This window comes from Apteryx rowi, unplaced genomic scaffold (assembly GCF_003343035.1).
Source record: "Apteryx rowi isolate R43461 unplaced genomic scaffold, aptRow1 scaffold_45, whole genome shotgun sequence".
NCBI lineage: Eukaryota > Metazoa > Chordata > Aves > Apterygiformes > Apterygidae > Apteryx > Apteryx rowi.
This window is the reverse complement of record NW_020450705.1, coordinates 1957453-1983856: the sequence shown is the minus strand read 5'-3', so window position 1 is coordinate 1983856 and position 26404 is coordinate 1957453. Positions and strand designations below refer to the sequence as shown.

The window sequence follows — 26404 nt, the reverse complement described above, 5'->3', positions numbered from 1 at the left end:
CCCCCAGAGAGATCCCAAAACAGTTCTTCCCAGGTCACTTGCATGCCAGAATTGACTCAAGCCACGTACAAATGCAGCTACAACTGGGACAGAGCACCACACTGCTTTAGAACAACGAATGACGCTCATCTATCCATGAGGATCGGGAGCAAACTAAGATGCAAACATTACCCTTCACTTCAGATGTCAGAAATAACCAAGACCTCCATTACTGAATTCTTGCCTGCAGTACCAAAGTTTACACTGAAGATGGACGATGCAGAGCACCTTTGGCTTGCTTTGGACAAGCAGTCTCTGCAAGCACACAGACCAGCTTTTACGCCTACCCTGTGTGGCTCTAATACAATCAGCACTGAGAAGCATACCCCAAATCTCTCTGCACCTTTGAGCACACAGCACTACAGATCACAGCCTTGTCACCGCTGGAACAATTCAGTGCCGAGTAAAAACCACCAGCTACAAAGTCACTGTTCTTGCTTTTCCCTTGGAGACATCCCATGCGCACAACCATGAGCGTCCTTAGCTCGTGCGATCACAGGCAAGCGATGGCACGGCTGCAAGCCATTATAAGAACTTCATTTTTCTTAGAGGAGGCATAAACAGCATGATGGTAAAATAATACAAAGACTGTGCACTGTCAGACATAGAAGAGACATTTATTTATTCTTGATCACAAACAATGTCCTCCATTGACAAGCTGAATGAAGGGCACTTCACTGATTTATTAGATCTAATAAGATACACACCTCTTGGGATGAAATACAAGATTGATTTTTAGTGGTAAGCCATGCTTCTGTCCTAGCCACTGTGCTCAGCCAGCGGAGATGAAACCAGGAATGCATAAGGATAGAGAAAGAGTTGAAATAGCATAGGGTAGAAGAAATAAATGGAAAGATTTGCATGAGGAAGGGCAGCTAAAATGGAAATAAGATTTGCAATAACATCCCTTCAGACCTGAAAACTGAGGCTTATTCTTTCCTTCCTGCAATCTTTATCTCTCATGCTAAGTCTGTATGTCCTACTACTATGAAGTTTAGGTGTGACACCAGTGGTGTTCTCCCTCGCAGGAAACCTCCGAGTCAGACCCTTCCCGTACGCATGCCTTTTAGAAGAGTCCCTCTAAATATAGAAAGTATAATTTGCACATCAGTCTCAGCATCTACCAGGCAAACCACATTAGCTGAGTTCCGCGGATGCCGTTTTCCATCAGGAAAAAGACAGCTAGCACAGCAGTACTTAGCTTGAGGCCCTATTAATAGCAGTCCTAATTATATGGCTGCAAATTTAATTCATAGCAATGATTAGTGTCAAAATCAAAGGCATCACACATCAATATTGATGGAATTGTATAAAGGCCATAAACAGAACAAGCAAGCCGACACATCTCCCCCCAGCAGTTAGGTGCTGTTAACTGTTGCATTAATGTCTCTTCTAATTTTGCTCAATGAAAATTACTTTATTCCAGGAATCCACGATCCTGAAGGGTTAGGTCTGTAATATAATCCCCCAGCCCACTTCCTCCCCCGGTCAGGAAGCGGGGGTCTTTTGAAAGGAGAAAGGGACCAGCAAGCTGTATGGAGAAGTACCCGTGCTTTACCCAAAAGGTCACCGTCTCATCAGCACTTTTGCCTTTTACTCACTTAGAGGAAGCTGCTGAGGAACAGTAGTTCTCAAAAAAAGAAGGTGGCCAGGGACCACCTATAACAGGTTGGCTCTAGCGCACAGGAGGAAGCATTGGGGGGGGGGGGGTGTAGGCCAGCAGCAAGGGGACCCAGCCTAAGGAGAGCGCTGTTTCATATGCTGAAGGCCCTACGTGCGCGGCGGGTCCCTCTCCATAAGGCGAGCCCCGTGCACAGGCAGGTCACGACAAGGAGGAACAGGCTGGCTGAATCRGTGCTGCGCTAGAAAATTGTACCTCCGGCACAGGGCTTTAATGGAGAATAGATTTATTGATTAAGCCTTTTCCCTTAGAACTTCAGTAGCAGGAGAGGACAGACCGGTGCATGCACACGCATTTCATCAGCGGTGCGAGGAGCTGGCCGAACAGCTCCACGTCCCACGGGCCCGGACGGCCACAGAAGCAGCAGGATTCTGCATTTCAACAGCCCTGCTCGACCCGCCACCTCGCTTCCACGACGGCTCCGGCACCCGCACCCTCTCGCCCAGCACGGCCAAGGCTGCACCGACCGGCCTGCTCGCTGCAGCCCCGCGTGGCAAGCGGACCTCCGGGGCTGCCTGCGCGGGGCCGGGCCTGCTGCGCCCGGCRGGGCTCGTGAACCGCCAAAACAAACAGCCGGCTCGCTCGCGGGAGCCTGGGAAGCGCGCCAAGCTCGTTACGGGGCACACAGCATCGAGCGCTGTTTCAGAGCGCACAAAAAAAAAAAAAATTCACTCCTCCTTTTAAAAGTCAGTCAGTGCTGGCTGCTCAAAGGAGCGAGAGGGGGTGGGCGAGGGGGAGCCAAAAGGGACTTCAAATACGCCACGGGAAGCAGAGGAAAGAGCAGGACTGGAGAAAATGGGGCTGTAACAGAAGAGCGGGACTCAAGCTACAGCACACGGCACATATTTACTCTCTCTCAGAGGATCCCGTTAAAAATTGAGAAATATAACTTTCCCAGGGAAAAAAGTTGGCTAAATTGACCAAAAAAGCTCCAGCTGAGCTCTTCAGACTCTCACRGCCACAGAGGATGCCTGGGGGACGGCGAGTTATTGCACCCCGCTCGGAGAAAGCTGGGCAGGCGGCCCAGGCCCGGGCACGCAATGCAGCGGGGAGGCAGGCCGGCCCTTGCCAGGGCTGGGGACCTTAGGCAGGCTGTTCCTTTGGAAGAGAGGCTGAAAAAGCAGCAGAAACTCTCCTAGGGAACTTCACATGAGCCTGTTAGGTGAATAACTAATAGGAAGAAGGACATCAGTGAGATAACACGGCATTTTCAGTAATGAATTCTCACAGGGGAAGCAGACAAATTTAAAAAATTTCAGAGCTGGCTCCCTGGCTTCTTTCCTGAAGCTACAGGAAAAAAAGCATCTTTGAAACAAGCTGGTGGGCTCAGTCTGGGGTTTCCATAGTAAGTAAATCAACAACTGTGGGAGAGGGAATAGGTGTGACAGCTTTCAGACATTAATCGTGTAGGTAGATATGCAAGGTGGTGAGATGGGGGAGACAGGGTGTTTGTCTGTAAATCTCCGGCACTTTACAGAGGTGTGTACATTTTTACTGACCTCATTTTACAAAAGGGGAAGGAGAGACATAGAAGTGTTTATGACACTGAGCATCCTGACTACTCACCAACTTCAAGACGTGTCTAGTCTTGGATCACACACCCCCCTCAAGCCAATCTGTTAACTTCCCAACAGGTCTGCAGTGCCTCCTCTGCAATGAACGTCCCAAGCACACCCCCATAGCTCAAGGGAAAGCTGTTTCCTGGTTCTTTCTTAGGCCATATAAAACAATCCCACACGTCAAAAGAGAACAGAATTTTTAAATGTGTGGACAGGACCACAAGATAGAGAAGAACAACAGTCCCAGCCCCAGGCAGCAATGCATGGGACAGTACTAGCTCCCACTAATGCTAACAGGAGGCGTGGGTCTAATCGGCTGCAGACAATGCCGATAAATGTTAAATAAGGATGCTTGGCAGATGCCATGAAAGGCTGACTGCAGTGGATGCCTAGAATGAACTCGCTGGAGACATGAACCAATTTTCTCAGCACCTGTTTACCGCTGGCTCAAGCAGGTAAAACTTGAACTATTCCCCTTACTTCTTTTTCCCCATCTCCCCCGCTCCTACAGAGATCCCCTCCCTCCTAGCAGAGTAAAATGGATAGACACAAATAGCTTTACTTTGCATGAAAAAGGTAGAAGTTTAAAGGGGTCTTCAACATACAAATAGCACACACRGAATTAAACAGTGCTGGAGAGAATGCTTCTGTAATCCTGCACAATTAATGGAATGCAATCCCGCTCGCCACAGTAAATGCCTAGTGTGCAGGCACAAGCTGTTTGTTTTAACTGTCTCTAAATGAGGCACCTCCCCTACTTCCCCCCCCCCAAACACCGTGAACAGCAAGTACCGTAGCAGGCTACATGGCTGGCTCGAAACCTGACAACATAATGCATCTGCAATATGCTGAGGGCGCTTCTTCCATCAACTTAGCTAGAAGACTCACGGAGCTGGGCGCACCACTGCGGGCCTGTGGCCGGGCAGGGAGGAGAAGGGATTCTGGCTTCCGAGCCCAGTCTCTGTAACGTTCAAAACTGCCCCACCGCAACTTGAGAGGCACCAGGGAGGCACCTAATTTACTGCTACTCAGCACTTGTAAAGTGCTGAATGAATATTAATGAACTGATGTAATTAAAATGATGCAGACATTCAACTGTAATATCTGCCTGTCCTTGTATCTTCCTGGATAGATGAGAAAGAAATTCCCTGCTGCTTAAGGACACAAAAATTAACAATCTGCTGTTGATTACATTTGTTAACTCTTTCCCTGGTGCTGGGAAGCAGTTTGCACTTAGGGGGCTCACCTAATGCTGTCATTTACATTTTAGGTTAACTTGAAGGGTCTCAGTTTTCCAAAGCAGCAACTGTAAGGCTAGTTTTGCCAAAGACGGATCAGATTTTTGCAAACACTGATGAGCTAGCACAGCTGAAAGCCAGGGCCACATGAAAGCATCAGTAAACAGATCTCTGCTGCAGTTCCTGCACACCTCTGCTGCCTTGTAAACCCAGGACAGGTGATGAGGTTTGATTTCTCCTCACACATGTCTGTGCTACTACCTCAACCATCCATACCATCTGTCCCCTCCAACACACTATGTTCTCCTGACATCACATTTCACACAAAGATTTTAGATCTAAGAGCCTCCTCTTCTCGTCCTGAGGAAGGGCCTAATCATGACTTCCACTTGCAGMTCTAACACTAAAGAGCAATAGCACAGTGAGTTTTCCTTCCAGCATGTCTGAGCCCTAGTACTCTGGAGTCCATACAAGGTGCCTGGCTACACCTCCACAAGTCCATTTCCAGGCTCATTTTAAATGTGGGACTTCTGAGATATGACYAGCATAGGCCACACTCAACAGAAGTGTGATCAGATCTGACCAGACTTTGCATCTCACTTACCRAAAAGAGTGGTTCAGAAGAAACAAAGGAGGAAAACACCCAGTKTGACTTCACACATCATCACCCCCCATCTCTTGTTGCTGGGAGAGAAAACCAACATGGAGTGTTTCTTTGCCCTGGGCAACTAGCCCCAGTAAAGGGTGAAGAATTTTATCTTCCAGGGCTGATCAATCACCCAGTTGTCTGGGGGAAGAGTATGAGGTAAGAGGCAGCAGGACTTTGCCCTGAGGCTTGATTTCCAGAAGTAGCCAAGTTAACCCATTCACATCTCTCCAGCCACCAAACATGAAAGTCCTGCCAAAACCAGCAATTTTGCCACCACCAAAGAAACCCCCCCCAAAGCGTTCTTGCACTCAGTCTTCCCTCCAGAGAGGGCCTCTATGAGATGGGATAGAGAGACACAAGCCCATTGAAAGAGTTAAGCCATGGCACACCATGTAAGCCATGGCACTAGCCAAATGCATCAGAGACTCCTGAGAAAGGAAATGAGAAATGGATCCTGGCTCCCTAAAGCCACAGAAATAAGCTTACCTTCTTCAGCTTGCCACTTTTAGTCCCCACGAACACCACGCTGTAGCCATTGTAGACGTATGAAGCAACAGAAGTCATCCGGTCCCGGCTGGAGGTAAAAAGCGTCACTCCATCCACCGGTGTAGAGCCTCCTAGGGGCTGGTTGATGTCAAGCCCACAAAAATTATCATCAATTGGAACTGGCTGGAAAGACAAGGTTTGGGGCAATCGTGAGTGAAATACAAAGCACAGGGCAGACGCACACATTCAGGCTCATGCAGGACAGCACGCAGTCCTGACAGCAGGGCAGGAGCAACAGTCGCACAACCCCTGCCCAGATACCACTGCCAGGCTCAGCAGTCTTCCTCAATATGTTATCTTTGCCACCCAAGGCCAAGAAACTCTGAAGCCTGCCTGGGCCACGTCATGGACCGTGTATGCATACTGACTGCTTCAAAAATGTGCATGGACAGGGCTGATGTAGAACCCTAAGTTCACCAGTAGATATTTCCACTGGTTTTCAAAATCCATTAGCTTTCTCATGGATTTAGGTCTTATGCATGCATGGTCCACACAGGAGCTGTCTCCTCCATGCATTTCACCTCCCCTGCCCTGATTTCCAGAGGTGCTGAGCACTACAAGCAGGAAGGTGCTCAACATCTCCACATCAGYACACTTCCCTTGAAGGCCACACAAGCCTGTTCAGAGATCATAGCAGAGCAGCTTAAACTTTTTCCTGTATCCCCAGTTCCGTCCCTTATCTCAGTAGTTGAAAGTGAAGCATCAGCAGCATAACTGACCTAAGAGCTGAGGGTTAAACCACTTTCTCACACATAGGTGTACAAGAAACTCTGCTCTACAGCCTGTGCTGCTGAGCCAAGAACATGCTTTCCCAACCCRGCTCACGTTGCATTTGACACCCATTCACAAAAACAAACCCACATTCCTGCTCTTCCCGAGCACCCCAGTACCACGCAGGTAGGGGGTGGGAGTAGCAAGGTGGCTGCTGCCAGCTGCCTGCCTTTCTGCTGCTGCCAGCTTGCAGCAGTGGTGGCCTTGCCACGGGCTGCATGGGGCAAGTGTGGATCAGCAGCACCGGCCAGAGGAAGGGCAGACGTGGGCTGAGTCTGCACAGCGAGAGTGGAGAGGAAGCTGCTGTTTCCTGCTCACTGCTGTTCATTCCTTTTGGAAGCAGTCACCTCCCTTTTGTACAAACAGCCCAGCTCCAGGGCAGATTTTAAATTCTGGAAGTCCTGATTAGCTTTCCCAAGCAAAGAGGTGGCCGGTGGAAATGCTGGACTGGCTGCCCTGGAAAGGTGGGATATCCAATTACCCACACAGGGTAATTGCGTGGCAACACAAAATACCTGAGTGCTAAGCTAGAGGAATGACCACYATCCAAGCTCTGCTATCGAGGCAGAGTGCGTAATGGAGAACGCTAGGCTGAGGTCCAGAGGTCCGAGATGTATTCTTGTTTCTGCCACTGTCCAGTTGTGCACTTTTTTTTTAAAAAAAACAAATCTCACTGTGCCTCAATCTCCCTTCTACAAAAGAGGGAATACGGACACTGGCTGCTCCCTGGAACAACACTTGTCACCAGTAAGGGAAAATCATTACATTAACGGGTAAGTGTTATTAAGTCATATCAGCTGAGATTGTTTCAGTAAATTCCTACACAGAGTAGGTGGCAGGGCTGTGATATGGGTGGCAGCTTGCCACGATAGCGATAACTCCACTCACTCATTTTTTCACAAGGGATGTTAAGTAACTACCAAATGTTCAGGCATATCTAGTTGCAACTGAGACAGGGAAAGCTGTCTGTCCCATGACTCTCCCCTGTGCTAGCCAGTGTTCTAGCTCCTCTCCACTTTCCTTCTTTTACTTCATTTAACCCACATTTATCTTCTCCTAGCAGCCAAACTTAACATGCTTGGCAAAAGAAGGCCCCAGGGATTCTCAAGTCAGCCCAGGAACAATCTGCATGTGAATCAAGATTAAAGAAACCAGCTGAATAAAAACACGAAAGATGCAACTGTCATTTGTATTTATCTTGTTAGTTTGTTTGTACCACCCTCCTGCTGTGGGAAGGGTGAGACAGCCTTCCTCTGGCTTCCTCAGAATTTTAGAGCCTGAGGTTGGGAACAGCAAAACACTTCCAACAAGCAGCATAGTATTTAAATAGATGAATAAAGGGTATCTCTTCCTTTCATTGTTGTAACTGCCTAATAACAATAAGGATTAAAGATGAAAAGGACTACTGTATCTGCTCCACGTTCAGGGAATCTGAGGCACTAAAAGATTAATCAGATTCTGCAAGCCCATGTGCAATAAAGCCGGGAGCTGATCCTGGTTCTGCTGAAGCCAGGGCCATAACCCCCAAACACTCCCTCTGTACAAAGCAGGTTCTGGGCTGCTGGAGCTCCCTGTACCAATAGGCTGCGTTTCTATCACAGCAAACTGCCAAAAGTGTCCTTACCGCTTTAGTGCACTGAACATCTTTCCCCAGTAGCCAGTTCAGCTCCAGGTTGCCTTCCCCCTGATAGCAGGACTGCAGGCGGTCCTTGATCTGAGCGTTGACAGTGCGAATAGGGAAGACGCAGAGCGCAGAGTCATCCGGTGGCTGGTGGTACTGCTTCTGCCCCTTGGAGAAAATGGCAAAGAGGACATCTTCCTGGGCTGTGATATTGAGGGACTTGGCCAGCACATCTCCTGGCTTTGAGAGGTAAGCAGCTTGCAGGAGGCGGTATTCTGTGTCCCCTTTGACACAGCCAAAGGGCAGAGAGACGTAGGAATGGAACTTGGGGTCATCTTTGCAGAGACGGACGATACGAGACGTGTAAAAGAGGTCACTGGCGGAGTTGATGGAAACTCCTTCTGGGGTCTCTGGCTGGACAGTCAAAAAATAGACAAAATTGCCACTGGCAAAACCGTAGATATAGAAGATGTCAAAGTGCGAAACAAGGGCCAACGTATCTGAGGGGATTTTGATAAGGGAGGAGACAAAGTCACTGTGGAGCTCATAATCCAACATGGCTGATGACTCTGGGTCCCGTGGAAGTTTGCGGCTGGAGAGGGTGGGGAAATAATCCTGTTTCCCATCGACTGCCGTGCCAATGAAGAGCTTCCCATCCTCACCTTCTGAGCGCACAATCACACCATACATAGTGCCTGTCTTGTTGACACTGGAGAGGTAGTGCTCCTTTTTGTGTGATGGCTCTACCAAGATGAAGAGGTCATCCAGGCGCAGCAACTTGCAGACCCCCTGGTAGAGACTCCCGCAAGCCAGCAGCCGGTTCTCAGAGTAGTCAATGATCAGCAGCTTGTTGACATTGTTGGTGAGGGTCAGGATCTCGCTGCATGGCTGGACAATGAGGGGCGGGTAGCAAGATTTGTTGTCCTCCTCAGGACCAGTTTTGTGAGCCACCAAAATGGTCAGGTTACCCGAAAGCTTGTAAACCCGATTGATGGCTCCAACATAGACTGCTCCAGTGCCTTGGTGGACAGTCAGGTGGTTGAAAGTCCAGTCCCGGTTCTCAGAGTGGAAGGTGCTGAACAAGGCATTGCTGGACACATTCCGGGAAAGCAATGCCAAGAAGAGACAGACTAAAGCCACTGACCAGCCGTCGGAGTCCAGTACCCGAGGCCAGTTCTTCCTCTGATCCATCCTGGGAAAGGCAAACTTCCGTGTTCCCTGCGTTTGTCCTTTGCCCCAGCAATGTTCCTCACATGGTTCTGGGGGGAAAAGGAAAAAAACAACATACAGAGCAGAGGATTAGATCCAGTGCGCCCTGCAGAGAGAATTCAAAGGAGGCTATCTAATTATACAGTCCTTGAGATAAAGTGAGTACATCTCTGAGCCCAACAAGAATTAAGCAGGTCTCCTTACTTATTGGTAAACAGTTCAGTCTTGATGTTTTGCCACTTGGTTCAGCCTCTGCGTGTTAATTTGTTATGTGGTTTAGCTGTTTATAATGTACTCTGCTCAGCCATGGGAGGGGATAATCAGCTTCAGCCCAAGACAAAGCCTGCAGTTCACACACCCAACCATCAATCTGCAATCYTGGCTAAAAGGATGTCTCCTGCAGGGTATGTTGTTGGAAGCAACAGAGGAAATGAGGTGTTTTCTACCTTTAAGTCCTCTATGATTTAATTTAAAAACCTGAGGTAGAAGTCTCATGCAGGCAAGTGCACTGAGCATATACACAACAAAGCTGTCAGTAACTGCTTTCTCCCACTCCCCAGAGCTCAGAAGTACCTGTACAGGTGCTTCTCAGCCTGAAATATTTCACAGCCTCTGCAAGGTACTTTACTGCTGAAAAGCAGTGGAGGCACATGGTGATTAGATAAGCAACCAAAACACAACAGCTGCACAATGTGCAAGTGAGAAACTACCAATTTAGAATGCTTGTACAAATTTCCTACTCTAATGAAACTTCCAGGAGATGATTAAAGCCTGCACAAAACAGCAGCTTGGACACTGTGTTCAAGAGACCTGCTGCAAAACAAATTGCCCATGTGCCCCTCCCAACAGTGCTGCGGATAGAAGTCAAAAGCACAGCCTCCTTGGAATGACAGGTTTTCTTTCATCTATACAGACAAGGCGATGAAGGTCAGTCATGAGTTGGAGAGTTCTRGCCAAAATCTATGCGGAAGTGAGGCGTGAAAGGAAGAGACTGATTTTTTTAATGGAAAATGTCTATTTGGGAAAAGCATTTTATAGGGTCCCTTGAATTCCCCTCCCACCACAAACCACCTGAAATCCTTGCAGATAGCAGCTCAGCAGTGTAAAAGAAATGGTCTCAGACAAGAAGAGGGAGAYTGCGCGTGGTGTGAGGAGGCGAGTCAAGAGATCGATAAGAAAAGCAGAGAAGATGGACACATATTTGCATGTTACAGGATCACCACGAGGCAGGGACTGGAGAATGGCCCAGGAGGTTCTGCAGAATGAGCAGAAAAGTAACAACTAAATCAGCAAATGAGGAGAGCAGGTAATGATGTAAGGATGGGCCTGAGGAACTTGCTACYGCAGGGAGAGCTAAAAGGGCATTTAAAACACAAGTGCCCCATCACCTTGAAAACAGCATGTCTCCTTACATCCGTTCTGGCYRCTCAAGGAGCAAGATACACCTGTGTTTAACCCTTAATAAAGTGCTGAAGGACCAGCAGGGCCCTACTCCTCCCTCCTCTTTAGCAGCCGATTTGTAACTACAGGAAACACAGCCTGGAGCAGCATGGACCTTCTGCACCTGGAAAGATACCTGCTGAACCTCAGCAGTGGGTGCTCGCAGGCCAGCTGGATCTTATCCGAGCCTAAGGGATGGCCATGYAGCAGGAGCCGTGCTGACATCCCATCCCCCGTTCCCTTCCATCCCCGCTCGCACCGTCGGCTGTCAAGCTGCATCAGGAATCATAAGGCTGGAATTTCCTTAGGAAACGGGAGCCTGCCTTGGAAAGGCACCGTCTGCATGATGCTTGTTTACCTCAGGAAGCGTTTCATCCACCCTTCCGGACAGCGCGCGCACTCGCAGACACAAGAGCTGTCCGAGAGGACATTTACAATCTCTCTGCCCGCTCTGCCTAGACATTTAGCACCTCTGCGAAGGCGGCGGATCAAAGCAGCAGTGCCTGTGTAGCGGCCGCACGGACAAACGTAAGCCGTTACCAGAAAGGAGCATCAGCGGAGCAAACCCTACAGCCGCCATTTGCGGGAAGCCGCCCCCRCCATTGCTGCCGCGCACGTCTCCTCGATGTTTTCTGAGGGACRCCGGCTCTGGACCCTTCCTCGACGCAGGGAACGGCAGCGCGTGAGGGTCCCCRGGGCCCCCAGGGAGGCGGCAGCGCTGCAGGGAGGCTGCAGCCCAGGGAGCCGCTTCCCGGCGGAGGCCGAGGCCCTCGCGGCTCCCCGGCCGGACCTGGGACCCCTCACCGCGGTGGTGCCGGCGGCCACCGGCCTCTGTCTCACCCCAGGCGCCGGCTCCAGACCCCACCGCGGCCGGGGCGGTGTCCCTGCGGGCCCCGGTGCGGCAGGAGCGGCCGCCTGGCTGCGCCCTCGTCCCCACCAGGGCCCGCCATGGCCGCCAGCGCGCCGCGCCCCCGCGCAACATGGCCGCGGAGCAGGGCCGCAGCTTGTTTTAGGCCGTTTTCCCCATGAAGCTGCTGTCRCCACCTTCTCCCTTATCCCAAATTACCCATTCCTTACAGGTCCCCGCTGGCAGCTGCCACCTCACCTTCGGGGCTCACACTTCGGGCCGCTGTCGCACTTCCCTGCCTCGGCTTCCCTCGCCCGCAGGCCTGATCCCGGCTTTGGTGTTTGGTCTAACTTATGCTGCTTTAACAGCATTAAAAAAAACAGCATTAAAAAAGAAAAAAGAAAAAGAAAAATATGCCGCTGACATGCCTGGAGAAAGGGAGCGACAAGAGGCTCCTTGTTCCGCTCAGGGAGATGCTTCCCCTGCTGCTTGCTCCTTGTTTCCAGTCTCTTAATTTCCACCTTTGCCTGAAGCAGATTTTTTTTTTCCCCTCTCTCTCCCCAAGCCATGATGCAAATGCTGTTGCCTCCTTATTCTCTTTTTGGGCGATTGTGGCAAAAAGCGTAGCTGCCCGGGCGCCAGACTCAAAGGCAACCACCGAACCCGGGCAACCAGCAACCCTTCGCTCAGCCTCCCTTGCTGCTCTCATTGAATTTCCCAGTGAACATCCTGAAACTCCTTTCTGGCTTGAGAATCTTTGAAAAGCGCAAAAAAAAATAAGAACAAAAAACTTAAAAAAACCTCAAATGGTTCCTGAGGAAGGGCTCAGAGGAAGGCTCTCGATGCCGCTAACTCCTACAAGGGCTGCTGACAACCCGCAGCGAACGCTGATGACCTGATCACAGGCACCACACTTCCCGAGCAGCTTTGCTCTTGGATGAAGCGACAGGACAGCCCGAAACAAGACCCGGGCGCGCAGCAAGCAGGGGAGATGCTGGCTGGCAGCGTCCTGCCTTCTGTCAGATGCACAGGGAGCCATACACAGGCGAAGAACAAAAAGAAAAAACAAAAAAACCAACAACAAAAAAAACAKGAAAGCGGACCCAAGATGTGCAGGTGGCAAAAGTCCCACCAAGCAGCAGTGAAGGCCACTGCAGAATACCTCCCAATTAATCTGCGCGCCCACCTCCTCGCGTGCTATGGGGACCGAGCAAGTGCTCCGAGCCCACCCGGCTGCGCCGCGCCGCGACCTAGCCCTGCCCAGCCCTGGAGAGCAYGGCTGCGGCGCTGAAGGACGCTCAGAAAAGAAACTCCGGGACGAGCAGTGCAAGAGGGAATTCCTCAAAGGCCAAAGCCTCTCTTCCACTAACAGGCGTCCAAAAAAATAATGCTTACCTCAGTTTCTATATTCCCTTAAAGGAAGGGATGTTTCTGGGGCAGAGAGCTCTTGCATTCAAGGGAAGTTTAGAAAGTAAAAGAAATTATCCAGAGAAATTATCCAGTTTCTTTCCCAGGGGAACTCTGCTATAAAGCTCAGTGCAAAATGGTTTTCCTGCTCAGCAGCTTTCAAATTTTTGAAAAAGTGGTGCCACTGCAAACTGAGAAAAGAACAGTGCAAATGGGAAATTAAATATGTTATATATGTATGGGGCAACAGGAGCTCTTCACTTAGACTTCAGCAATTTTATAGTTTTTCCCTACAGCATTTTCATTCAAAGATAGTACAAAACCAAAAGCTGGGTTTGAGCTATTGTGAAGCAGAGCTGTCAACTGAAGTCCAACTTTTATGCAGTGCCTTACAATGAAGGTTTTGCGGAGTATTTGTGAACAGTCACTGCCAAAGGCAAGAGAGATCATTTAGGAAAAAGAATCTGTGCTTTCAAATAATGTTTGAAGACCACAGAGCATGGCCTTGAACTGACATCATCTTCCAGGCCCAAACGTGCCACCCCGGCTACACATCTTCACCCTGCACTGGCCGGATTAGCTGCATTCACCAGCCAGGAGGTTTGAGCTAAACCTGGGAGGTGATGCCTGAGGCCGGGAAATGCAGGGCTGAGACCAGAGGTTGCAAAGAGGCAGACAGGCCAGTGTGGAACATATTTGAATTAAACAGGACTCAGTGACACAGCTGTCAAACACCAAAGGAAACTTGCCTCCTACCTTGTAGCCAGGACCTGCAGGAGAAGTTTGGGGATGGCTCAATACAGCTGGTGGAGTTAACATCGGGGAAATGGGAGAGTGGGTGATTTTAACTCTAATCCTTAATACTATTTGACCATTAAAGAAAATTTTTTTTTTTGGAAGCGAGTTTAAAGTATGGCCTTAAAAGCAATCTGAAGCTACTAGTAACGCAAGGTGAAAGAGAGTGTAAATTCAGGAACACAATACAAACCCAAGCAGCTGAAAGGCCTCAATTAGGCTGAAAGGAGTTATCTAGTATTTAAATAATTATTAGATTGAAGGAATAATCACAGGTCTGAGCCGATTTTTTTCCCCCCACTGTCATCCTAATGGAGACTATAATATTATTATTCAAATGCCCATGATTCTCATTTAGGGGGGGAAGAAAAAAGGGCTCATTTAATCTCCATGCGACAGGGCTTCAGGAGGCATGATTAGTCATTTCTCTTATTTGAGCCGTCACTCACTTACAGGCACCACAGTTTGTCATTAGTGTTATTTTATGCACATGAAGAAAAAAAGGAAAATTAATGCAAAAAAAAAGAGAATCTCCCATGGAAAATGACGGATCAAAGGAACAATTTTGATGTCATCAGTGCAGCAGCTGTGTTTCACTTCATGGAGCTGGTGTCTTTTCTTTTAGGATAGAGTTAGTTTTGTAAGGAGTAATTTATGCATACTCCCCTTCCCTTCCAGCCACCACCACCCTGCCTTCACAGATCAGTTCTGTTCAGCTTCCATTTAATTTTCTAGCTCTGTCTGATCATATGACTGGTGTCATACCGATCATAAAGATCCTAAATACCACACTGCAGCACCTTGAAGAATCATTTATACCTGCTCAAAGCAGCTGGAAATGTTCCTCTGATGAGGTCRCCGTCTTACTGTCTCAATGGTACTAAATGGAGGAAAAGCATTTCCCCGACTCTTTACTGCCAAAACTAATACTGCTTTTAGACTCATACAGGGCTTGGTTCACCTTGRCTTATGCTTTTTATCCTGATGCACACAAGCATATTTATGCCAGGCTTTCCAGCATCACCACTTTGGTGCAAATGGCCAAGGCACAGATGAAGGCAGCAAGGAGCTAGGATCTACTCCATCCCTCATTTTGAGCCCTGCTGTACGAGCTCCGCGCTCCGCTCAGCACAACTGTCTAGCCTTCGCTTGCAAACAGTTGGGACAGAGGGACTGAGGATCAGGGTCACATCCCACAGGCCTGAGTACAGTTTTTCACCTCTAGGGGGGACATGCAATTCCTGCACCCCTTTAAAACAGAGCAAATGAATCGGCACCTATCCTAGCATCCTCATTTGCTAACCATCCCTCCGACTTCCCCTCTTAGGGCTCCTTGCCACTCTTCCCCTTACCCTGCTTCCCAAGGCTAAGTGAGGCACTGCCTTTCCTCTTCGCTGGGCTAAGGAGAGTTGGTCCGGGTGCGTTAGTGGGGAAGCCCTGCACTTCTTCGCAGCTGCTCTGTTTCTGTTCCTTTGCACATTATAGGGGACAGGCCCTCGGGAGCATATAAACATTGCCCACCTGGTCACGGCCAGAGAGGACGACTGAATGAAAACACTGCAGTGGCATTTTGACAACAACCCTCTCCTAACCTCTGCCCTCTTGGCCTCAGCTTTCATCATCAAAGCACCATGCGTTTTTCTCAGGTTGTCCCAGTGTGCTGCGCTCACGGCCTGGAGGCCATAAGGAGTCTTCAAAGACTCCTGAAAAGGGGGAGCAGAGCAGACAATAAAACACACTTTTTTCTCCTAAGGCGATACAAGTTTGGGGAGTTGTCTCACAGAATCAAGCCTCCTAAGAAATGAATGAGCTTGGGGGGAGGGTGAGAACTGGCCTATGATTATTTTCTAAGCTGAAAGTGGATTCTGCCCTTTTTGCTTTCTATAGTCGAATAAGATTCATTGCTCTGAGGCCAGAAGCAGGGAGATAGGCTGGCTCACTCCGCTGACCTCCTCTGTAGGTCACCAGGCTGTCAGAATTTCCCCAGAATTATAGAAAGGGTCACCAAAAGGGCAGGCTACACTATATAAACTAAAATACAAGAACAAACCATTCAGAACAACCTCACCCTTGCACCAGCCTGACCCCTTCCCTTTACATTGACTCTGCACAGTATCTGCCAACCGGAATGCTGGAAAAAGGTCGAGAGCGTGGCCATTTCTAAGGAGTCAGTGAGAAAGCATCTGCCTCGTCTGCATCTCTCCTGGAGCGGATCAGGAATTTTTCTCTGAAATGGCTTTCCAACCACTAAAGCTGTTGTAGTGATCTATCCCCTTTGAGGAAGTGATGTTCAGGACACATTTGTCAGCGACAGAAACAGACCTTAGAAAAATTAATAGGGTTTTGCTCTGTTTTAGTTGGACAAAATACCTGAGCCAAACCATCTGATCCACACATCTCTGAACTTTGGGAACTTCCCAGTCCTTATCTGAAGTTCATCTCAGCCCTGCCTCCRAGGCTGAGCTACAGCAGTTAGGAGACGAAGACCACTCTGCAGAACTCTCTCTTCTCTAACAGTCCTACTGAAACCTGCACAACCACTTCAGCAAGTTCCTTCACTAGTTGGAGTGCTATCACCTCTTTCTCTGGTAAGAAAAGCCTTGACACATTTGACATACAAACAGCTGATTTTCCATGCATTCCTGGGAGCAAAGCTGCTGAGAGCCCATGGGGACAACCTGCTGCAATGGCCAAGGAGCCCAGCCCTGCCAGCAGCTGGTGGGTGCTGGCGTGGAAGATGCAATTCCTTCATTTTGGTGCAGGATGGCTCCCATCTGTCTCCTCAGACCACAGCATCAGCGCCAGTGAAGTGCAGCAGCATACAGTGTTTAACAACCAGCTCAATAACTTCAGAATTTGACAGCAACTGAAATTACCCACAGCTTGATGTGAAGTAATTATGTTTTTGTAATACAAAACAATGACTAGGGCTCCTAGAGTCTTTTGTTTAGGCTTTTTAGAATATTTTAACTGTAACAAAAACCAAAGCAACTTGTAAAACTTTAGCGAGCTGTCTGGCAGCCCTCTGCACAAGAATCCCTGACCAGTCAGCTGTCCAGCTGCTGGAAAAATCTTACTACCAATGCACGATCATTTCATCTGCACTGAAGGGTTGCTGTGCAGGTGTCCAAAGAGGAGAGGCTTTGCTAGAGCTAAGCTTGGTTCTGCACTTTCATCCCAAAAATACTCCTATCTCCAGATGGAAAGAAAAAAATGTTTACATGTGATTTTGTGGGAAAACCTTCCACCAGGTTTGTTGCTTCAACTGCTTTTAAAGCCAGATAGCTCCCAGAAACTCTGGGAGCTGCAAATCCCAGCATTTTCCATGGTTTCCCCACCAGGAGAGAGGACAACGCAGAGGTTACTGAACCACAAGGATGATGAACATCGTGCCTTTTTAAAGCATAATCTGCAACATTGAACCCCTTGGGTTTTAGACAGAAAACAACCTCTTTGCCTCACGCTTTTATTCTGCTGCCTGTCTGCAGTACCTGTTTCCCACTCGACCAGCCAGGGCAGCTGCCAGCAGTGCTCCCGCACAGCCGACATGAGCAGCCAGAATCACTACTTGCAAACTCAGGAGCTGTGTCCCCACCGCCCGCCCACTTCCTCCAAGCTGCTTATTCATGGGGATGGTATTTCACAGGCTTGTTGTCAGCTTTCTGAGAAAGAGTTAAGAGGGCAAAATACAGTATTGTGATTATTGCTTCCTCCAGTCCTGGGACAAGGAAGAGGAGGGGAAGAATGAAACTCAGACCTGAAAAGGCATTTCCCTGATAACAAACATGATTGCATGAATTACGCGCAAAATTTGTTCATATTGTCCAGACTTTGGATATTGTTTATACAACATGTACCGGATAAGCTGCCTCTTCCCCTCCATCTCCCTCCTGCGCGTCCACATACCAACAGGTCTGGGGTAAAGAGAAGCAGAAGAACCCAGGGAGAGAGACCCGGTGCAAGTCTCATCCTAGCAATTGCCTTTTGCCTTTACAGCACAGTGTAGCAACCTGACCAGTGGTCTAAGCAGTCTCACTTCATTCCTGCCTGTGTCCCAAATACGCTGAATAGACCTGGGCAAGACATATTACCCTTAGCCTCATTTTTTTCCACCTGTAAAATGGGGATAATGCTTTCAAACATGACTTAATTTAATGTTCAATTGATGGAAATACTCTGAAACCAAAGGGGAGCTATCAGGCATAAACTACTGTAGTAAAGTATGGATAAGGCAGCGGTTTAGAGCTCCTTTCCACCTCTCAGTGCCTCTGTTCACAGATTCTTTGGGCAGAGATTGTTCAGCACAGCAAAGCTACTCTCCCCTAATAACAATGACAAGCAAACATGGGCACTGCTGCCTCTGCGACCTGCAACCTAAGGATGCTTAAATGTCCGTGCGACACAGCAAGGAGGCGTTTCCTGAACACTGCTGAAATTGTAACCGTCTCCAAGGGAGCCATGGCTCCCCCGGCAAACCTAAAGCAGGATTCCAGCTGGGGCTCCAGCACAACTCATGCATTCTCCAGCATGGTGTTCATTACAGCTGGAGACAATTAACCAACCACCCTAAGACGACATCCAGCAAAATTCATAATCAACCTAGAATACCTAGGTGGCAGAAATCAGATACCTTTTTCTTTCACTGTGCTGATATTTTACACCTGCTATCTTAGAAACTACAGCTGGCAGCTATTGAGCTTTAAGTACACTGCTGCAAAATAGCTTTTAAATTATCTTGCATCAATAGAAACAGTGCTGGGAAGAGGACTTTATTCACATATAGTCACTTAGGGCAGAATCCAGGAAGGCAACACCACCATATATTGGAGCACAGAGCAGAATAGACCCCATATTTTCCTGGTTGCCTTGAAACATGATACAAAGGGAAGGGAAAATTCATCACTTCTTAAGTTTCGTAAATGGTTTATTCAAGTTTTGGGAAATCTCAGTTTCTTCCAAACCTGCATAAACATGTCAATGGCTTTGGATAACAGTAAATCATAAAATTCATGGCTAGAAAGTTCTAAGTGTATAATCCAGCCTCCTGCTGCAAGAATCATGTGTATCTATCATTCCCAAGAGATGTCCATCTAACTCGTCCTTAAAGACCTCCAAAAATAGAGTCCACAACCTCTCCAGGCAGTCTATGCCAGTATTCCCCTTAGAAAATGCTTTTAATAGTGTCTCACTTGAGTCTTGATGGACTGAGGTTTATATAGCCCCACATCACTTGTGTATCTGAGCATCTTATAATTATTAATGGACTTTATCCCCAGCAAAATAGAACTTAATGGCTAGTGACCTTAGATACAAGCAGATTAAATGATTTGCCCAAGGCTAGTCAAAAGGTCCCAGTGGCAAAGCTAGGAGTTTTATCTCCTGAGCTTCAGCCCAGCATTCTCTCCCCAGGTGACTTCCAGCTGCAGTTTATTACAAGAGAATATTACTGTACAGCATGAGGGAAGATCACAGAGCGGCCACCGAACTGGAGGAGAAAAATAAGCAGCAGCTTCTCCTGGCCTCACTCCAAGTGCACCACAGGCAAGTGAAGAACCCCAGCTTCAAATTAAATGGGTCCCCAGCCACTCCATTAAACAAAAATCCTGAAACAGAAATCCTTTGGCTGTGCCAGCCCTGTACAGTGAGTGGTGTTCGTTATCCCCAGTGCTCCCTACAGCAGCCAGATGTATTTACACAGTAGCCACAGTGCTGTTACCTAAGTAAACCAGGAAATCGTACATTTGTTAAAATTACGTTCTGAAATGCTGAATCCCCAACTGTGCAGCTATACATTTCACTCAGCCAGCAGCACACTGAAATTATTAAGAACACGCAACTGCTTACATGCACACTCAGACGCAGTTTCCCCATTTTGAAGGTGTTCACCAGTTACGTGATAATCCCATTCTGGAATGGAATTATCTTTTTGATTTATGAGCAGTAAGCATCAAGTCAAATCTACACAAATAAAGGCCATTGTGCTGTCCATCACTGTCCTCTTCCTTATCACACTGTGAGGGTAGAGGTCATGTGGCACCATACTAGGGGAGGAAATTTTGGGAGGAGAAGCAGAGGAATGCATAAATGGAGGGGTTCATTTGTAGTGCGTGATCAGTGCAATCAGAATTGGGAGGTGCAGAAGGCCCACTCCTGTGTTCCAAACTCCAGCTGCCAGTCAAAATGCTGGGATTTCCACCGCAGAAGAAATTATTTTTCAGATACCACCACAGGATCACAAGAATTTGGAAAGGAAGAATGCAACAAAAAGCCCTCAAATTAACAACAAACCTGAACTAGGTAGGCTGATGGGGGAGAAAGCCACATAGTACTAAAGAACCCTTCAGAGACCAAACAGCCTTGCATCAAGCCTGTCTCTTAGTGCAAGTATATGCTATTAAGCATAATCAACATCAGCTTTATCAATTCCTTTGCCTCTCCAGGCCTACCCTTTAAAGTGCATCACCGAGGTGCTTGATGCATTTTTGAAAGTGCTTTGAGATGCCCAAATCCCAGGAATCGTAAAGCATTTACATTTCCTTCCCCATCTGCTACAGAACATGACAGCCAGCAATCTCTGCAGAGCCCACAGCCACTGGGACAGCGGCTGGTCTTTTGCAGGGGCCCAGCAGGTCTCCTGCACTAGTGCTCGTTAGTACCCGTGAGGCTGATGGATGGATGCCCCCAGGCTTTGCACTCTGGAGCCTAGAGTCCCACCAGCTCTGTCCCACCATCAGCAGAACATTGTCTCCTCTTCTACGGCATTTGGATGCAAATGTCTACCTGAGAAAGTGGCTCCTTTCCACTCATCTACACCATGCTCCTCAGCCCTGCTTTTCAATTTCAAAGCTCTGGCAGATCACTGATTAATTCAAGCCTGTTTAATAACCCTTCTGTTTAGATGAAACAAGCTGTCTTGTTCTCTTTATCTTTAACACTGATTCTTGTTTCTTTGGTAAGGATCTTACTGTCATTTAAAAACTCTCTCCAACCAAGCTGATAATAGGATGGAGAAGGCATTTGCTTAGGTCCACATCTGACAAGAGCCAAAAGTTACAGCATGAGGCGGGAAACTAGCTAAGAGGGGCTGGACAGCTTGATGTTGGTAAGAAGTTCCAAAAGCCTGAACTTGTCCTGCAAAATCATGAATATTTCTCTCCACTTTCTGTGGCAAATCTCTGCACAGCTCAAAGTGGAAACACCGGGGACCACACACCCAGCTCCAGACAAAACGGGCAAGAGGAAAGGAGATAAGGGAACAGAAGCGGAGACAGGCAGAATGAATTGCTGCAGGAGAAGTCAGCGAGGACTGCCTGAACTCCTTACACAACTCATCTGCAGGGAGGATCGGTGCTTCTGAACTTCTCCAAGTGGGGGAGAACCATCTTCAGAAAATCTGAAAGCTGTTACACATCTGTCCTCAAACTCTGCCCTGCACTGTGCCCCTAGCATAGCAATCAATTAGCAATGGCTAGGCAGAAACATAGCCTGGCAGCTGCTTCGGAAACCAAATACAGGCCTTGCAACAACGATGGCACCTCTCGCGCGCCCCCCGGCCCTCCCCCAGCCTCACTTGCCTTCACCTGCTCTCTCATGGTGTCCTCACACTGGAAGGTCTTTGAGGCATTGGCTCATTTGCCCTGAGCGAGCATGGTCTAGCAGAGCCTCTTTCCTTTCTACCCTCTCCCTCATTTGCAGACTGCGACCCTGAAGTGCTACACACAAAAGAATAATAGACACACAAGAACCCAACTCCCAATGGGAATGAGTTGGAGCCTCTCAGCTGTCTCCTGCCTCTTTGAATTTCAAAGCTGCACTTGTCTGTAGAGCAACTGAGTCATTTCCTTCCTATATCCAGCCTATCGGACTAGATCCAGCAGTGCCCGGAAAACAATAAATCCTTCAAGGACTTGTAAGGCCATATTTCACGGGAATGCAGCAAAGTCTGCCTACTTTGAAAATTCCTAGCACACCCTTAAACTCAACACTCCTCCGTGGAAGCTCTCTTGTTCTGGCCCTGCTCCCATTTGAGAGCACAAGTAGTCCCTATTCCTGCCAGTCCAATTTTTCAGGACACTGCAGGAGCCCAAGCACACATCAGCACTGCAGCCCATGCGGAGGGACACCAGCATATGTCACCCCTGGCCAGACGCATGACTGAGGAGCCGATTTCAACCAAGTGCCAGGGGTTAAAACCTGACAATGAAATTTCCTTGACTCCATAAAACATCTGGAGATCCGGGAGTACAGTAAGCTGCAGCAGAATCTGATGCAGGACTTCACTGATATTTTGGCAGACTGAGGGAACGTGCCAGTTGCAAAGGACTGTTTGCTCCGTGAAATACAGGGGAGGCAGCCACACATGAGAAGCTGCGCAGTTTCTCTCTGTAGAATACTTTCACCTGGTTCACTTCTGTACATATTTCCTTTAAAACAAGCACAGATTGTCATTCCAGTTTTTTCACAAGGCATTTATGTAAAATTCATGAGGACTGTTGGGGACAACAACAGGGCAGAACTCGATTTCAGCTATATATGGCTTGAGAGCTGGGGAACTTCCACTGAAACTACAGGTTCGAGATGCTCGGCCTGAAGAAACTCTCTATGCTAGAAGATGTGTTTCCACGTGGCTCTGAGGAAAATCTGTGGATTTCCTAAGATCACGTCAGTGCTGCTTCCATTATCTTTTTAGAGGCCAGAAGCAAACTCCAACTGACCTACCTTAAGATTCATAACACCACTAGCCAAACAAGTTCAAATATGTGAGAAAAACTAAACTACAAGGAAATTAACGTTATATCCTCTTCAGTAACAAGATGCCTAGTGCAGATAATCTGGCAAAGTGTGTTGTTTATAATGGGAATTTGCAGAGAATGTAACAAGAATTGTCAGGGATGAACAAATGAGTCAATATTTTGCTTTTCCTCATGTTAAAATTTGCTCTGTTGGTAGGGATTTTTTTTTTAAATCTTAAAAGGAGAAGGAAATTAAGCCCAAATTGTTTGTTTCCCAATTGCTATTTGCAGCTCACATAAAGAACAATGTGAGAGCAGGAGCTGGCAGGGGAAGGCAAGGTTCCCAAATCCCCGTGTTGGCAAGACTCACGCACCCAGCAAGAACATACTTGCTTCCTACTTTATGGGAACGGTAGGCTGCTTCCTCTCGCTGACCACTGACTTTAACCTGCTCACCAGGGCAGAGCATGCACATACTGGTTTCCCATCACAGGGACAGGTGCACCTTCAGACTAATAAGACTTCTGCAATAAGTCTTATTATGTGAGCTTCTAGATATTCAGTAGCTTTGGTAAAACAAAAACAGTAGTCCAAGTGTGGATGTTGAATAAAGTATTTTTAACATGAACATCAGAAATCACCTGTATATCTCAACCTCAATTTTTATGGCAAAAGATAAACCTCTACAAACTTTTGAGCTCAAGCTTTTCTTTAAAAATAGTTTTGAAACTTTAACATTTCAGTGTTTTCTAAATCAGTATTGATATTGACTCCACATGGCAAAATTTTGGGCTGCCCAGCCCAGAAAATTTTAAAAGCAGCTAGCTCTTTGACTACCAAAAATCACTACTTCTCTTAAAAGTAAAATAGGTCTCATTTACAAGTCATTTCATATGAGTCTGCAAGGAAATGGGTAATAAGAAAATTCATATTGCTGTATTCACACTCAGAAGTGAAGATCTCCTTCCGCAAAATCAGTCCAATCCCACCCAACTTTTTACTCCTGAGGTTAAGCCTCCCAGTGACCCAATACCCTGAGCATGTTTCCTTTTTCTAAAAGTAGTTATACAACACGCTTGGAGTCCTTAAAAGAGAGAAACAAAAGCAGAGGCTCTGAGAATTAGTTCTAGCACTTCCCAACTCAGCCCAAGACAATTTGTGACCAACTCCAAGTCAGAAAATTTATTTGGTGGAACTGATGTAACAGATTTGCCCCTGCCGCACAATTTATGCCTTGAAAAGCCAAGTTACGCAAGTACTTATATCAGCACCTTATTATATACCCATGGACAAGCAAAAGGGCTCCTATGGCTTTCTTCTAATGAACTCTGGAGTGCTTGCTCCTGTTGCTTGGTTGCTATGATATTTTAAAGACTGTCTAAACCTGTTACCACCAAATGGGCCTTTAACACAATTCCTGCTCCATTAGGCTCTTCATCTGCCAGTCTAACCAACCCTAACGCAGGCCACTGATCAAAGAAGGGCCCACCACCGCTGCTGCAATTAACTCCTTGCTAACTGCAAAGAAAACTTGAGAACAACTTGTTGGAAAGAAAAAGTCCAGAGTGCAGCTTTGGTTGCTGTATCCTCTCTCAGCCAAATAGATTACTTACTGCAAATGTTTTTCATCTGGTCCTTCCAACTTTTGTAAAACAACAGATGATACTTCCATAACGTTAAATTGATATAGTGGTCAGAAAAACAGATGGGCCCACAACAAAGGCCAGAATTTAACAGGTTCAAGAGCAAACACGAAAACATTTTTCATTCCAAGGTGGATTTTGAGAAGATCTTACTCCCAATTTACTACTTCCAGATTTTGAGAAGAACTTCTTTCCCATACAAGTATGCAAGTGGCAGCTTTGGAAAACACTCAATACACAACAAGCTGACTCTTAAAAAAAGAAGAAACACCCAAAGGAAAAACAGCTTTTACCTAGCAAGCCAGCCTTGACGGAAGTCTAGCTTTCCAATTGACCCGCATCTCCCCCAAGTGAATGGCTGAACCAAGAAAGGCATTTAGGCATCTTCATTCTTAATTACTGTACCCTACCCTCAGCACCAACACTTAATAAAATGAAAACATCAGAAGAAATGTTTGGAGCCTGCATTAGTATAGGTAAAGTTTGCATCTGTGCACATTAACTAGCCAGTATTTTCATATGCCTATCTGAATTTTGTTACGATAGGTGACCACTACCATCCGCACAATCACTTTGTGTCAAAAACTAGGATGACTCAGACGCTTGCAGAATACACAGTCATGCTGAGATATCCCCTGAATCACACAGGTTATTTGGGGTCTCCCAGCGGTAAACAGTTTAGAAACTGGAGTGAAAATTTGAATCAGGGTTCTGATGCTGGACTTTACTATGCTACAAAGTCATACTGTGGCAAAGCTACAGCGCCGCAGCCGCAGGAGGCTTCTCCCAAGTGCCCAGGAGAGCAGGAACTCCCATTTTCTAGCTTAAATTCCAATTTACAGCCTGCAAGATGGCAAGTCCTCAGGATAAGAACAACTTAGCCGGTTACAAAACCTGTTGACAGGCTCCCTTTTCTGCCCCTGCCCCACCTCTTCGCACTTCGTTAAAACGGAGAGGAAATTCACAAGCGTTTTCTTAAATAACATAACAGGCTGCGACACGAACCAGCAAAGGCAGGAAATATGATCATGCGGGCAGTGCTCCATCCTCCACTCCTGTCACTGCGACTTTTTGGGTACTTGGCAAATGAATGAGTAAAGGAGACAGCCTGCATGTTTTATGGAGTTGAACTGTAACATCCCTGTTAAGCAGCCAACTTACCATTTTTCTGCTCTGACATCAGTAAATCTGCCCAGCCACAGGGAACAAAGATCTTAATATGAACTGGCTACACCCGAATCCCTCATATCTGGCTACCTTGACAAACAACCAACATGCTCTAGTTTGTGGTACTTACTGCTGCTTTTGTAACATTCTCAAAGAAGAAGGAAATCTTGCACTTCAGTGACATGACTTGGGAAATTTTAACAATGTTAGTGATGCGCACAGTTTCATTGTAGCACTTGCTCTTCTTAAAGCTCATTCCTATAACCAAGAGAATCTCAGCTTTCCACTCTTAGAGGAAAATGTCCACTTTGGGTTATGAAGATAATCTTGACAAGACAAACTGAAAGCCCAGAAATCAGGAAGCAAATAAAGAGAGTTCAGAGCCTCTCTGTTTTAAGTATTATAAGTTATCTCAAAATCTCAGAGCTCAAACTCATTTTTTTGAATGCTTAAAATTGACAATTCTGCTTAGACAACAAAATGGGTGACCTACATTCAGCATCAGATTCCTATAAACTAAAATTTGATTCTGATTCCTCATACATTTGCACCCATTATGTCAAGGTTAATAAACTAGTTAACCTGGTGTAAGCACGAACACTGAGAAAACTTCCTGCGTACCTCCAAGCGGCTCCAGGTTTCTGCAGTTCTCTTGACAGATTCCCAGCAATAGGGGATTTGGGGATGCTGAGCCTCACCACGGGAGCCACAGCCACCGCGTACAGGCTTTCCTCTACAGCCTGGAGCGCAGCGCAACGTGCACGAGGGGTTCCCAGCTTTCTCTCATCAGTGACGTGAAACTGCTACAAAGCAAAAGCTATGCACAGATGTCTCCAGGAGGCATTTGTTCCCAAACTCACCCAGCCTGGAAATAACATGAGTAACTTGTTCCAAGCTGAGTCAGGGTCTGCCAGAGGCTCCTGGACAAACCGAGGTGGATCAGCTTCCTTCCCAGCCCCGCGTGCTGCGCAAGCGAGCAAGCGGTGAAGCTCTGCCCAAGAGGTTTCCTGTTTTCCCTCCCATTGCTTGGCTTCCTGAGACAAGGTAAAGGGCAACCAGT

General features: G+C 47.4%; 1 protein-coding gene across 1 annotated transcript in view; it reads right to left on the bottom strand.

Annotated features, from left to right (window-relative positions):
* Window positions 1–9295, bottom strand: part of PLXNA2 (plexin A2) — a 171734-nt gene extending 162439 nt beyond the window's left edge. Inside the window, exons 1-2 of the mRNA XM_026077185.1 lie at window positions 8108–9295; window positions 5653–5835 (exon numbers count right to left, since the gene is read on the bottom strand). Of these exons, the coding sequence (XP_025932970.1) occupies window positions 5653–5835; window positions 8108–9295 (1371 nt within the window). The remainder of the gene's footprint in view (window positions 1–5652; window positions 5836–8107) is intronic.
* Between the last annotated feature and the right edge of the window lie 17109 nt (window positions 9296–26404).